The following is a 15,952-nucleotide window of genomic DNA, read 5'->3' as shown; positions in this document are numbered from 1 at the left end:
TGTAGACAGCACGGCACAGTGCTTAGAAGCTTCCGCAGGGAGCCCAACGGCCCTGCGATGTACTGGTACCCAGACTTAGATGAGGAAGCCAAACCCTATGACTGCGATTAGTGTTGGAAACAGGGAGTTGTACAGCTAACACATTACAAGCCGTAAGTGACTGGACCCTGACACAACTGTTGCAGATGATTAAGACGTGTAGTCCAGAATAAGAGTCAAAGAGAAGCTGTGGCTTTTGATGTAGGATGCTGGATGTCAGCTTTAATCCAGTGGTATGTCTCTACTAGGTAAAACATCTAACAATTACAGCCCTTTCCACATTTACATCTGGCGCTTTTGGCAGACGCTTTTAACCAAAGCGACCTACAGTGTGCAGTCATGCGGGTGTAGTGTTAAGAGTCTCACCCGAGGACTCTTACTGGTGCAGCACAGCACACTTGTTCTGACAGGCACTGAACGCCTGTCCGTGGTGCTGCATCAACATAAAGGCCAGAGAAGTGTCAGTGCCAGGCATTCAGGCCGACGGGAGTTGGAAAATGCACTCCCAATGAATCGGACACTCTGGCAAAACCTTAGCATACATTTACATTTACAGCATTTAGCAGACGCTCTTATCCAGAGTGACTTACAAAAGTGGTTGTCATTTACTCATTCACTTAGGTGGGTCCAGATCAGCCGTTCAGTACATTGTAGTCAGGGAGGAAAGCGCCGATGAGCTCAGCAATAGCTGCCGTCCCGGCAAAGCAAAAAACTAAAAGGCCAGAATAGTTTGCTAAGAAGTACATCAACATCTAGAGATATGAGGCCGTTGATATGAAAATGAAGAAGATGAAATTAATGAAATGAGCGTGAAGGGAAAGAAACGGAACGGCTCGTGATCAACGATGCTGCCACCTCATCTGTTAGCCACGGTGGCACAGACGAGTGGCTGCACTGGAACAGATTTTAGGCCGTCATCTACAGCAAAGCACTTCCTGTTCCTCCGTCCTGTTAACTTCACACTTCAGCTAATTCTGTGTTTCATTCTTAATAAACATTGTACTTTAATCTGCTTTAATTTCCACGTATTGTTTTCTTTCCTTTCGTATGTCGAAATAAAACATGTTTCATGTTCTTTATAAAGTTAGTTCATTCATTCACAATGGATTTGAAACAACAAATGGATTAAATCAAAGCAATTTTGAGCTGGTAATTGTTTCTTTTCAAGCGAAGCATACTGACAGTCATCTTACAGTCCGCACAGGGGATCTGGGTGGATGTACCTCAAAGTGCACAGAGCAAGAAAACAGCACGGCATTATAACGTGACGAGATGAAGGCGGGAGGTTCAGAAAGATCTCCGTAAACCGTGATGGATCTCGACTAACAATGACATTACCTGCACCAGCGCCTTTGACGCTCGCTCACACTGAGCTACCAGAAGATCTCTTATGCACTGGCAACAATCAGTGGACAGGGAATTCATTTGTTTGCTAACTGCAGGTTTTAGGTACAGAGTTGGCTCCGAGTGCGGCTGAGATGGGCACGGGGACGCTACAGGAGCGAGGAATTAGTCAAAGGCAGGAAGGCGAGCAGGGAGACTATCATTAGATACTGCCGACCCAGACGGAAAGAGCAGGACTTAAAGGTCTGGCTTTGTTGGGTTTTTTGTTTTCCACAAAGGTGATTATGTGGATGGTCACATGGCTTAGTATGACACCGTGATGGCAGCAACCTGCATGCACCAGGGTGAGGTTTCGCATCTTAACAATGTGCATTCCTTCCTTTGTCCTCCCACTCACTACCTCTATACAGGGAGATGTATAATTATATATGTCATGTGTGAACATGCGTGTGTGTGTGTGTGTGTGTGTGTGTGTGTGTGTGTATGTATGTGTGTGTGTGTGTGTGTATGTGCGTGTGTGTGTGTGTGTGTGTGTATGTGCGTGTGTGTGTGTGTGTGTGTGTATGCGTGTGTGCGTGTGTGTGTGTGTGAAAGAGAGATAGAGAGACAAAGGAAGCTGTTACCTCTGACAATGAGCTCAGCGAAGTTGGACACAGCAGCGCCGTAAGAGGACTGTGTGATGCAGCGGTAAAGGTCCTGCTCTCCACGCTGGGCTCCACCTATCTGAAACCAGGCCACCAATCGCCGCTCACCAACTAATGAGCTGAGAGAATACGGTACCATGAGAACACCATTATGCCTCTATGGGGAGGAGAGAGAAAGAGCGCAAGAGAGAGAGAGAGAGCGAGAGAGAGAAGAGAGAGAAAGAGAGAGAATGAGTTTTGTAAGTACAAAGATATAGATCACAGGTAATGATCTCAAAAATCTGAACGCAATTAATACTTTAACAAAAAGTAACTTTAAAGGAGTTGTGGGCTGTGTGTATAGTAACACAGAGGTCTTCACACAGCAGTTTTACTACTGTTCTTCCAGATGGCTTAGCCCGCGACAGTGACACTCTAGGTGTGACTCCTAGAGTCAGCTCTCAGCCTTTGATGGTGTGACTAGCATGTCAACCACTGCATCATCTGAGAACATAGCCACACGAGCTTGATTTGGTGAGTCTGGACCTGTTCTAAGCTGGGTTTCCCAGACCCTTCAACGCTATGCAAAACCATTCCTCAGTGGGGGGGTTTTAATCAGTGAAAAGTCTCTACTGATGACAAAAGAAGTGCTCCCCCCGCACAGGGACAGGCTGAAGGATCGCAGAGCAGCCCCACCTGTTATTTTAAGCGGTTCCTTTTCAGCATTAACTTACTGATCCGCTTAATCGTGTCCATAGAGGAAAGGAAACCTTTATGCACCGAGTGCTGTCAGCAAGAAGCTGAGTAGGTACTGTATGTAAAAGCCTATATAGATATCATTCATGAGTGTGGGAACAGGAAAAGAAAAGAGCTGACAACACAGCCACTGTGATGGAAGGAAGGAAGTGAGAGAGAAGAGCACGTTTGAGGGGTTGATGAGAAATGTAAGAAATGTATGCATGACAACGCACGCACATACACGGGCACGCACACATACACATGAACACACACACACGCACACACACACACACGCACACACACACACACATACACGCACACACACGCACACACACACGCACACACATACACAAGCACACACGCACACGCGCACACACGCGCACACGCACACACACGCGCACGCACACGCGCACGCGCACGCACACACATACACGCACACGCACACGCACACACACACACACACACAGACACACACACACACACACACACACACACATACACGCACACGCACACACAGACACACACACACACACACACACACACATACACGCACACACACACACACGCACACACACATGCGCACACACGCACGTACACACGCACACACGCACGCACACACGCACAGACACACACACACACGCACGCACGCACACACGCACACGCACAGACACACAGACACACACGCACACGCACACACACGCACACGCACACACACACGCACACACACACGCACACACACACACACACGCACACGCACACACACGCACAGGTGTTTTAACAAAGCAGCAGCTAGCACTATAAGTGCTCTTGCAAAGTGCCTCTCCTCCCAGCCCTGAGTGGAGAAACAGGAAATGAAGAGGCAGCGTGTGTTCGGCACACAGGTGGGCATACAGGCCTGCACGTTTCGGCGAGTTCAGTCTCAGGGCAGAGTTGATCTGTCAGCCAGATGTGCCGAAAAGGATGAAAGCACAAATCCAGAAGAGAGCCAACAGGGGGCGCTGCTACAGAACCTCCCAGCAGTCCCCACCGCGCGTCTGAAGGGCTGACGTGACGCCACACTCAGGCCTGCCGTTGTGTTCGGCATGAAGGATTCCTCCACAAGCATTTCTCACGATTAAAAGCTTAACAAAAAGGCACCCCCGCTGAATTTTGGTTCTCGATTTGCAGCTTAGTTTGATTACAGATGTTTCCTTTATCACTGCAGCACGGCAGACAGCCATGCAAATGAACTTGTTGGCAAGCGGCCAGCATAATTAATGTGTGGCGTTGCGGCGCACATCTCTCTTTTTCCGCCAGATTTCTCACACTGCAGACTTTTATTTACTTAGGGTCCGCTGGACCGGGGCTCTGACAGACTGCAGCTGGACACCCAGGAGCGAGAGGTGGAAGGTGCCGGTCGGAGAGCTGGTGGCCCGTGTGAGGATGGTGCAGACGCTATTATCAGCTGTGGGTGCGGCCCAGTCCGGCTGGGCCTCTGTCCGAGCTCAGGACCAAAGTGCATCAAATGGTGGACAGGAGTGGTCCTAATGGGTGGCAGGGCACTCTTGGGTCAGTGGCGTGTCGCCGGCCATAATGACCCTGCTGTGCTACTGTGGAGTGGAAATGTTGACAAGCTGTTGATGCTATTTATCTTTGGCTTTGGACACTGTGGAAGAAGGAAGCAACTGAGAATATGTACGTCATTAGGTAAACTGTTTAATTAAGATTATTTAAGCTTTTTGAATGCAAATGAAGTGAGTGTGTCTGTTTGCATGTGTGTGTGCTCTCTCATTATATCGACTACAAAAGCAGCCATCACCTGGGCAGAAGGCGATCGCTACTGCTCCGTTTAACACACACACACACACACACCTCACGCTGTTTCACGTGTGCCTATATGTGAAAGCGTGCGTGCATGTACGCTGGCGTGCAAATTTTCAGATGTATCTGTTCACGCACCCATGCGGTGCATTTGAAGACGTATTTCCTTGCCTGGAAAGGGATTTATAGAGCTCGGATTTACATATAAAAGACATCAGTGCATAAAAAGAAACGGCAAAGAACTGCGGTGGGGGGGGTGTAAAGCTGCTTGTGAGTAAAGCTGGTGGTGGAATATCCACATTTACAGCAGGTCTTCGTGAAAAACTTCAATCGTTTCGAAAGCACCGTAGACGCAGCAGCTTCAAGCACGGCGCAGAGAGGGTCGCAGCCACGTGACCGACGAAGACTACTGACGTACGCTGATGACTAGCGTCGACGGCCAATGAAATCAGCAGATGCGAGCAGGGAAAACCCCTGGGAACGGCGCTGACGGCCATGCTGGAGCGGCTGTCATCGGTAACTGCCGTCGATGAATTAGCTGTGAAATTAGCAGGGCTGGCTCGGCGTCGGTGAATGGCGCGAGCGTTTGTGAGTGCTGTGGGATGCACACGCCGTGGCTACATGAGGGTGTAATGAGTCACTTCTACTGCACATACCCTCTGCTGACACTTTCTCCCACATGGATAGTTACACACACACACACACACGCGCGCGTGCGTGCTCACTCGATTACTCTCAATCAGTTCCTCACTCAGTCACTCCCTCACCTCCATGGAGAAGGGGTCCGTCTTGGATGCGCGCCCCGTAGCCGCACACTGAAAGGTGGCGTTCTGCCCTGCGTTCACCTCCACATCTCCCAGCCTGGTGAAATGAGGCACCTTATCTGTGGGAACAAAGGGGGCACTGAGCATCAGCAACCAGTCACCCTGCATCTAATCATCCAAGGCTGAACATGCCAGAGTTCAGAAGGCAGAGAAATTCCCGACCCTTCTAGCTAATGTCGTCCTGGGAGCACGAGCCACCCAGACCTCCATGCGAAGTTCTCTCCAATTTTTGCTCTCTTATGTAGTTTTGTCACTCACTCCTCAAGCCACCGTTGATTGAGCTAGATATAACCTTCACATGCTAAGAAACAGTCCAATGAACGGATAGCTTTTGTTTTCCTGTTCCTGGTCCATAAAATTATTAGCCAGAAGGAATTCATCAGCTTCACAATTGGTGAAAGAAAAATAGGCCTTTTTTTCATTTTTCTTTCATGACTTCTAGTCTTTCATTCTCTTCCCTGATTATCATTCGATGGTTTAATGTTCCACTTTTAACAGTGGTGAATGGGAAGATTGCTTCCAACCGCCTCGCCACTAAATCGCCCCATTACTGGGCTCTGAACAAGACTAATTGCGTTAGACGTGCGATGCGTGTGCTCCTAGATGCTCAGGCGCTCCGGCCACATCCCTCTCCCGCTTCTGCCAGGCCTGGGCAGGATGCGCTGCGGAACATGCGTATTCCAGCCCACGCATATTCCATATTCCAGCTTCCCGAGCTTTGCCGGCACGCCTGACGTGTATCTGTTGTTTTCCTAGCAGGGGTCGCGACAAACACCATTTTTGAAGTTCTGAGCTATAACTGAACCTTCAACACTGACCTTAGCCAGTAATACTCACCCGTAATAGCCATTACAAATTCCTAAGACTCTACACTCCTGAGATCCTCCCGATCAATACCTGAGTCACTTTATGTGTGTGGTACTTCCTTTACTCCTCATATCTCTCTATGTCTCACTCACTCCTCATATCTCTCTATGTCTCACTCGCTCCTCATATCTATGTCTCACTTGCTCCTCATAACTCACTATGTCTCACTTGGCTATTCCGAGTCCTGCCCTTGCGAGCTCTCCACACTGAGAACGCTCATTTTCCGAAAGGAAAATTCACCTTCCTTTGATTCACAATATTGTGTTTTTAGCTTTGTTTATTTGTTTATCTGCAAGACACCCGAAGCAAAGGGTCTCAGTGTAAAGCTGAACCAAGAGACCCCAACTCGGCACGCTGAAGTGGAAGGAAAGAGGTCAATTTTCCATATTCTTGTGAGTGTTTCTGCTGTGCGGTAATAAAAAGGGAGGAAAAAGAAAAGAAACATGATAAATAAACCAGATTTCTGTGTTTCCAAAAGCCGGATTTTCAGATTTCGAAGCGTTCGCGCTCTAATAGCGGTGTTCACGCCAGGGCTTTGTGTGAGCTGAAACGAGGCAGCGTCTCTCACTGCCAACCCCCGAGAAGGCTACGCGCATAATTGCACCAACCTGGCAACACAGGCAATAATGGGCAACCTGCAAACAGACCGAGGGCCATCGGCCCGAAAGGACCCCGCTGGAAAAAAAAAGCCGCCATGAATGGGCCCGATGAAAATCTAGATTTGTTCTGTGTCAGCGCCCCGCCAAGCACATGATCTGAACTGCCACTGTACAGAATTTTATTGCCTGTTTAATATGTCTCAGCTATAATGAAGGGCGAGATATAAAACCCATTAATGCATTCAGAACTCGTTTACACTTTCTTAAGACACCTGCTGTGGACAGTTATAAAACTGCAATAAATTATTATGGTCTTGTGTACTTTCTTGTGTTGCGGAGCAGATGAAAGGAACAGCATTACCCACTATAGGAGCATTGTTATTACGATCTTACTGATGCCGTTAACTGATGACAGCAGTGGCATTCATCATGTGCAGTCTTTGGCTGATCCTTCATCATTGTGCACTGTTCTCGTCTCCACATACTCCTTTGGAGACCTAGGGGAGATTTTTAAAGGCGACATCTCTTTGGAAACGTTCCGCCTGAGAAATAGGTTCCTTCGGAGAAATGGGAAAACAACAGTAGCATTTGCATTCAAAGCAGCTGGATTTGTTTGTCTTTCTCCCTGAGAAAGTGAGCTGTTCAGCACCGGAGGCCTTTGCACATGCAGCGCTAAAACAAACTACTGCGTCTGTGGCCTTGGACTGCGCCTTGTGGTCACTGTGTGTCCTGCCGAGGCTGCCCACTCCGGGGAGGGAAAGTGCAATTACGAAGCAGGTGAAGGTGCTTATTGTGGCCTACAGTGAGGTATTGGCAATTTTGTGAAAATTAAGCACGACCCTGAGGACTTTGTCTAAACCCAGCGACTCAAATGCAGTGTCTAAACACAGGGCAGTCACTCAAGGTTAATTCTGTCAGCAGATGCAAACAAAGCTGCAGAGAAATTATGGAATCTACAAGAGGTCAGGCAATAATGTTCTTTATAATCACAGTTATCGTACTGCAGGGCAGCAGACAGCATTGATTGCTAAGAGTTATAGAATCAGCGTTCCTTACGATATAGCGCAACCATTTATTTAAGTGTAGGCAACATGCAATGAATCATGTCAACTGCTACATGATGTATAAGGGGGAAGGGGACGTCTTAACCTCGCAGCGCCCGAGCTATATGGTCCGCCGCGTGTTCAGAGCCATGTGAAATATCGTGCGTCGCAGCCGTGTTATTTCCCTGATGCCGTCGTGCTTAGCCAAGCTGTTGGGGGCCGTGGGGCCATCAGCGCGACTGGCTCGCACGACCTTGATTAATCGCGGCGCCCCCCTATTTACATTCTGCTTGGACCGGCCCATTCAGCACGGAGGGTCGCACGGCGCTTATGTGTGCGGTGTCCTTATAGCGTAGAGTGGCGACTGAATGGTGATGGTGCCACGCGTGGTTCGTGCAACACGGTACAGCACGCGAGAACGTCACGGCACCCCGGTGTCCCTCCCGGTGTGGGGCGGCCCAGCCTGCTCCTGTTCTGGTTCCGGGGGCCCGGGGAACCTGGCTCTGGTGGGTCCAGTGTTCTGGGAAAAACACGGTGACCTGGTCTTCGAAGAGCCTCTTTTTTCTAAGCAGAGAAACAATAACGTGATTGATTTACTAAAGGCCGAGTGGAACCTGGCCTGCGTTAAATATTCAACATGCTCTTACTACATCTTGGTCTACAATTAAGTCTTGAAAACAGCTAAATAAACTACAGGGAGCAGAGTGATGGAGTTGGAATGGTGCCTGACAGACAGCTTGAAATGAGCTGAGTCTTTAACCAGGAGAAGAGTGTTTGACAGACTTAGTTTGGCTGCAGGTGTGTGTGGAACAGCAGGAACATTGCCTGTGTGCAGGAGTAGACAAGTTAGTAAACCATTTTGAAATCTAAGGCTAAAGTGGGTGAGTTCCATCCCAGGGTGTCACATATGTTTTAATAAGTGTGAATGTGTGTGTATGCACGGACAAACCTGGCACTGCTAGGGACGCCTAATGAGCGTGGTGCTTATTTAAAGAACGTGAGAAGAGTAAGGAGCGGCATGCACACAGCCTATGGGCCACGAAACCCTCCTGGCCCACGCTGGCTGGTGCCGAGCGTCTCCACGACACTGCCGCACCACAGCTGTACCAGCAGAGGTGAGGCGCACCAAAACAACACTTCCCTCTTGTGCCCCGAGGGCCATAAATTGCTGCTGTTTGCTGAGAGAGTATCTGGCTGAGTCTTCTGTGGAGGGCTAGGAGACTTCCCACAAGCCCGGCCAATTTAAAGAGGTGGCAAAAGGCTCTGTGGGTTTCATTAGCTCATAAACACCCCCCCCCACCCATTTCCATTCATTAGCATCGGGCTGGATGAAGCCCCCTCAGAACGGATTAGACTAGTGGAGGACCAGAGGGATGGTCTCAGGCCAGCTCACTCTGTGCGCAATAACCTCCAGCCAAGCAGCCACTCACAGTCACCCTAGGTGTGCGAGAGAATGATATAAAGTATTTATGTGTGTGTGTGTGCGTGTGTGTGCGTGCACTATTTTTCACGTTTATGATTTATTCATACAGATTCAAAAAAAAAAAATACAATGTACAGGTATACATATCCAGCTCTCCCTGCGCCTTAAGATGCCTCGAAAGTATTGAATACAAAGTCAACCCAGTAAAAATAAATGAATAAATGAGTAAATAAATAAGCAACACCTACAAATATACATAAATTAAGATGAATGAATATACAATGTAACCACAAAAAAAGGCCATTGCCAGAACGCTGCTTAGTGCAGTAACAGAGAGTAATCAGACTGTGAGTGTAGTTGAAAGAATGTGAGTGTAGCTGCATGTCTGTGACTGTAGTTGAATGTCTGTGATTGTAGCTGAAAGTCCGTGACTGTAGCTGAATGTCCGTGACTGTGACAGCCATAGTTTGTTAAACCTCCAGCAGGAGTCTCAAAGAGAATTCTTGCCATTTTCCAGTTTCATAAAATAAAAAGGGCATCTTTTATCCAAAGGGAACTGAGAGGTGGGTGAGGGTTTCTCCAGTGGATCAGTACATGTCACCTTGCAAGCCGGGTGGAAACAGAAACTAAGTCTAAAAATTCTGAAGGCAGCGGGAGGCCTACTAGCCGTGCTGCGACAAGGAAGACCAAGGGCTTGGGGCGAGCCACTTTAGAAGTGACAGGAGAGAGGCAGACAAAAAAACTCAACAGCTTTCCTACGGGAAAGGAAGTCCAGAACATATGCAGTAAGACCAACAGGATTGTGGTGGCACCCAGCACACCGAGGGCCAGTTCCAGAATACGTATGAGCAAGTTTGCTCTTGGGCCAGCATGTTCTATGCACGGTCTTACCCATGGAACCGCACGGTGAGCAAAAAATGGATGAGCCGTGCACTCGCTCCAGGACGGCTTCCCAAGGCTCAGCATCTGTACCTAGGCTAAGATCTTCCCGAAGAGAGCCGGGGGTGAAGGCTGAAGCAAACGTAAGGATGTGTATAACTTGGAAACAGTGCCTTTACTTCACACTTCCATTTCTAATGTGTCGATAGCTGAGGAAGAGCAGGGAAGTAATAATAGCTTTGTTTTTTTCCGAACACGGATTTGTATGCATGTGAAAAAGCCGCTTCAAATGAGCTGGTTAGCTGATCAGACGAAACACATATTCCATAATGATGTGTCCCTTATATGTTTGATGCCATAATCAGCCTACACTGCATGTAAGATGGATAGGGGGAATAATGGGTTTGAATGAAACAGTGGATAACAAAGGGATAGTGGGAAATCTATAGTGCCATATAAACTGGATCCGAATCTTTAAATGACTTTTTAACGATAACATTATTAGAATATTTGCATGGAGAGGAGAGGGTAGGAACACATGAAAGGGAAGCAAGGCTAGAGGTTGAGGAGGAAGCACTCTCCATATGTTACCACGGTGGCGCTGGTCGCTCTGCTTCTCAAAGTACCATAACAAGGCATAATGCACATTGGCTGCACGCTAATGAAGCATGAAACTAGGGAAGACCAGTCACTCCGTTTTATTTGGCTTTCGAAAAATGCCTTCCTTTATCCTTGTGACGTTTTTATGCCAAATAAACTTGGAAATAAGGCTATGGAAAAAAGGATTTTGGAATGAAAATGGGGATGCACTGAAACTGATGTAAAAATGCAGGGAGTGTATTCATTCTAATAGAAATAAAGAAAGCAGAAATCAGCTTCCATAAGAATCAGATTTAATTCCATTAATTCTTTACCCAGGTACTTACTGTACTGAAAAGAAGTGTATTCAGTAATTGTTAAACTTTGTCACATGAGTGGCACTTTCTAACGAAGCCAGTTGAATGTGTGTTGATAACAGAAGGGAGAACAGGCTCTAAGCATTGTGTTTGCATCTTAACCAAGAGTTTAACATCAGGTCCTTTTGTAGGTATTGGGGACATTACGGCTTGGCGCAGGGTAGGAGTGAGCATGCCAGCTTCAAAGGAGTCATTAAACATGGTAAGCAGCAGCAGTGCTAATTTGTTTGAGAATGTCTGTAGACACTCTGCCGCAAAGCCATCTGGGCCTGGATGTTTTCTGTTTTGCATTAGTTTTGGTGAGCTTTTAATTTCATCGTGGGTAAAAGGTTTGGTTATCTTAGAGGCAGTTTCCGAGTCAGCGGTGGCGAGACTCAAAGAGTCAAAGAGAATGTCAAATTGTGCTTCGTCAGCATTTCTCCCAGAACAGGGCCATATAAAAATTCACACACGAATCATTACTTATCTGTGGGTTAACTCTGAAGCCACTGAGAGTGCTAATCTGACTAATGAGGTGTGGGGAGAGGCGGAATTTACGTACAAGGAATTTTGTTTTTATCTTTTGGCTTTATCACCAAACTCGTACTAAATATGGCAGGTTTTTTTGGAACACTTAAGCTGCCCACTTTATGAAGTTTGGTGGTGAGAAGCTGCTTGAGGAGAGCTGAGCTAGGAGATATCGCGTCCTTAGACGCCTGGTATGGTCCCCAGATTACAGACACTGAAATATCTCCGTTAATACAAATGTATCGGTCAATGCAGTTTTTCAAAACTCAGCGTTCAAATGCAGCAGTGGATTAGATCGGCTGTGTGGAAGAAGTACAGAAAAAAGACCACGGTCTACCACCGTTTACCACGGTCAGATATTATAATGCAGTTATATGAGCAGGAATAGACAGAGGCGACAAGTCTATCGTCCAAAAGGCAAAAGATCAATCTGTGAAAAAGCATTGTGTACAGGGGAGAGGAAAGAATATTGACTTGCACTTGGATTGAAAAAAAAACCCCCAGCAGATATCTGACATGGTAAATTGCGCCAAAAACAACAGAATGACTTTGCTGATTTAGTGAGGGTAGAGGTCTGATAGAGGGACAGTCTGAACAGGGGTCTAGTCAACAGTTAAAATCCCCTCCATGTATTAACTGACGAGTTAAATAATGATTTTTAAAAAGCCCCCATTATCCAAGCTGGGGTCATAAACATTGGCTAGAATGAGCTGGGCTTCAAAAATCTTCACAACGACTATAAGAAAGCACCTGTTTGGTCTCTTTGGAGACTGCCACTGGGAGCGACATTAGTATAAGGGTTACTACACCTCGGGCTGTGAGAATGAGGGGTTGTAGAGCTGGCCAGCCCTGAGTTGGTCAATGACTTAAATGCTATTCGGGTACATACGTTAGTTAAATGGTCAATGACCTTGTTAGGTTTTAGGTTAGTGAATGATCTAACATCAACAGAGTGCATCATCAGCTAAATTCAAGATTAATAACTGGGACTCCCATTAAAAGTCCAGGGGCAAAAATTGGGCAGGGGAGAAAAGAAAAAGATACAAATCTGTAACCAAAACAACACAGAACAATGAACAATTCAACAACTGCTCTTCTGCACCCCCTTCCTCCAAACACGCAGCTGAAATTACAGTCAGCAACGGGGCACATCCTAGTAGAGGGAACAGCCCTTGTTTCCTATCTCCTAAGACACTAAAATTTAAAATGAACCTCGCGGACATAAGTGTCTACTAAGAAAGACAAAAACATCCCTGTTTTGTACAGTTCAGCCAAGAAAGTTTCATATTTGGCACGTTGCTGTAGAACATCCGCTGTAGGCAAACACTGCGAATGTTCTGACGCCTACTGCAGCCCTCTTGGCCTGCGTGGCCTGTAGCGAGGTGCTGTGTTCTTGTAAGACAGAGCGGTTGGCAACATCCATGGCACTGGACTCGAGCGATGGGTCACTTTACAGATGCCAGTGATTCAAAGGAAGATTTGAAGTGGGCCGTGTGTATGATCGTCCTATGGCCGGCTAACTGTTATCGTGTTTATGCTAGCCACAGGTAGTGAGGTTCCTTTTTTGTCCTTGTTAGTCAGCTTTCCCTTCACTGTAGACATTGTGCATTATATTTGAATGGTACCAACACTTAAACACATGCTTTTTTTATTATTGAGATGGAACAGGTGAAGTTAGATTGGTAGACGTGATAAAGGACGTGGCAGAGAGCCACTAGTGTGCAGCATCCCAGGAGCTGCCGACCTTCCATGCGCTTGTTTTTATTCTCTTTGTGAGGGTCAAATGTTGACAGTTATAATGCTGTGGCAATATTATGTTTGTCTTCTTGAGGAAAAATGAAATTCACTTGAAAGATCAAAAATGTATTTTTGGTTACTAAGGATAAGGTTAGAGTGATAGCATTACAGGTGTGTGTGTGTGTGTGTGTGTGTGTGTGTGTGTGTGTCTGTGTGTGTGTGCATGTGCGAGCAACAGGGAGAGATGTTTGAACACAAGCCTGTACAGCCAAAAGTCTACCACATCCCCTTGCTACACTACCGCTTCTTATTTGAAAAGACAACTGCTTTGTCAGTCATTGACTGGATCCCAGACCGCAAACCTACAGTCGACATGTACCTGCGAGCACAGCAGCAGACAGAGAAACCCACTCCTTCTCTAAGCACGGAGCTCTCCAAGGAGCCAGTGACATGCGGTGGAGATGGAGCGGGCCCAGCATGGAGCGCAGTTTCCCGGGAGGGAGGGGATGGCTGCTCCCCTCTCCGGGGCCTCCTGGGCATTGCGTCGTAGGCTGAGGGTCTGTAGAACATCCGCTTGGCACGGGGTGATAAAAGAGACGCCAGCTCCAGGGAAAATCACCCCTTGGGCCCTGTGATGTGTACCGTGCAGTACGCCATGCACAATCTAGAGCTGCTACGAGACAGACGACAGTGGGCGCAGGGCACATGCATGCAGACGAATACACCTGCTGTATCTGAAGTGGGAGTGTTTCTATTTGCCATGACATTCTATGTACTTAGAATTTGTCCTCTATAGTGTGAAGTTTTAGGATTCTGTACTTGTATGTGATGTGAATGTTTATGTCATATATTCAGCCCAACTGCATGCACATACATGCTCAACCATTAGTTAGACATCTATGCTGCTAACGCTATGCTGCCAACTCTAACCCAACTCTAACCCAACTTTAACCCACCTGTAACACAACTCTAACCCAACTCTAACCCAACTCTAACACAATTCTAACACAATTCTAACTTCTATTTCAGGCCAGTGAAATAAAAATGAAATGGGTCAATCACAGCTTGGTGGGGCTGACTTGCTCTTGGGCCAGCATGTTCTATGCACGGTCTTACCCATGGAACCGCACGGTGAGCAAAAAATGGATGAGCCGTGCACTCGCTCCAGGACGGCTTCCCAAGGCTCAGCATCTGTATCTAGGCACAATAAGCAGTGTGCAGAGACCTCCATCTAGAGTAGGACAGAGTTGCACCTCCGTCTATAACATGAGAGTGCTGCACCTCCCTCTACCACAGGAGAAAGTTGCACCTCCATCTACAGTGAGAGTGGACTGCACCTCCTTCTACAGTGGGAGTTGTCTGCATCTCCCTCTCCAGTGGGAGCGGTCTGCACCTCCCTCTACAGTGGGAGCAGTCTGCACCTCCCTCCACAGTGAAAGTGGTCTGCACCCCCTTCTACAATGGGAGTGGTCTGCACAGAGGATAGGGCCACATGAGCGCAGCAAGACTTCGACGTGTTTTCCCGCCCGCTTGTGTAGAGGGGTGGATAAAGAACAAGTACAGTGAAACGGAACAGAGGAAGCTGCCTCCCTCCATTTCTCTAAAACAAATGAATGCCTTGGAAAAGGGCGCAGAGGAAAGATGGGTAGAGAGCTGGGGGAAGGGTGAGTCGTGAGGAAAGCATCTGGACGGTGCGAGGCTTGCAAAAGGGAGGCGCTGTTTGTGGCCCACTTCAGGGGGTGTGACCTGGTCTTACACCCACCTTCAGCAGAAGAACGGGCAGAGAGATAGATAGATAGAGAGACTCTGTGTGTGTGTGTGTGTGTGTGTGTGTGTGTGTGTGTGTGTGTGTGTGTGTGTACTTACAGCAGGGGTAGTTCAGTAGCACTATGTCATCCAAGCCAATGTAGCCCGTCTGCTCAGCTGAGACTGTGGCTTCAAATATGACCTGTGCACAACAAAGACACAAAGACATGCATTTACAAATGCGCATACAGCTGTTCCTGCATCTCTACAACCGCTCCTGACCCATCTGCTTCCCACTCTACCCGGGGTGTTGCACTGCAGTCAAAACCGGAAATACCTGCACCATGCCCCCTTATGTTCGCAACCCCGCCAACAGATGAGTGCACCTCTTGATTCACTGTTTCATTTGTTCTCTTAAGCAAACAATCCCTCCCCCAATCCCCCCTTCCCTGCTGCTGAGAGTCCAAACATTGCTCACTATTAGCCAATTACAGCTCAAATGCTTCCCATCAGTCACCATGCAACGTGCCCTTTAGCTACTACGCTACGAAAGTGGCATCGAGCTAGCCATGTCCCATGTCAAGGGACCAGTGTGCCATCAGTGGCAGAGGACTGATATCTGGATGGGGTGCAAGTTTTACTCGGGTCGCAGACAACAAATAAGCCAACAGGGCAATGACAAGCGGTAGCGGAGCAGCACGCTAAAGCTACAATGGTAACGCAATGTCGCTAATACATCACAGCGTAAGTGCCTGAACCGGATCGATACAGCCCAAGGCCTGCACAGATGGAAGCGGGCCTGGCACCCATTCTGCGCTAATTTATTT

At 47.6% G+C, this 15,952-nt stretch overlaps 1 protein-coding gene across 9 annotated transcripts in view; it reads right to left on the bottom strand.

Annotated features, from left to right (window-relative positions):
* Positions 1-15,952, bottom strand: part of ptprua (protein tyrosine phosphatase receptor type Ua) — a 142,459-nt gene that overhangs the window by 46,732 nt on the left and 79,775 nt on the right. For all 9 annotated transcript variants that reach the window (XM_027009770.3, XM_027009768.3, XM_027009772.3 and 6 more), the window contains exons 4-6: positions 15,246-15,327; positions 5,312-5,427; positions 2,007-2,184 (exon numbers count right to left, since the gene is read on the bottom strand). In XM_027009770.3, coding sequence (XP_026865571.2) covers positions 2,007-2,184; positions 5,312-5,427; positions 15,246-15,327 — 376 coding nt within the window. The remainder of the gene's footprint in view (positions 1-2,006; positions 2,185-5,311; positions 5,428-15,245; positions 15,328-15,952) is intronic.

This window comes from Electrophorus electricus, chromosome 6 (genome assembly GCF_041902795.1).
Source record: "Electrophorus electricus isolate QZ-2024a chromosome 6, ASM4190279v1, whole genome shotgun sequence".
In the NCBI taxonomy this organism is placed as follows: Eukaryota; Metazoa; Chordata; class Actinopteri; order Gymnotiformes; family Gymnotidae; genus Electrophorus; species Electrophorus electricus.
This window is presented reverse-complemented; position numbering and strand designations above follow the sequence as displayed.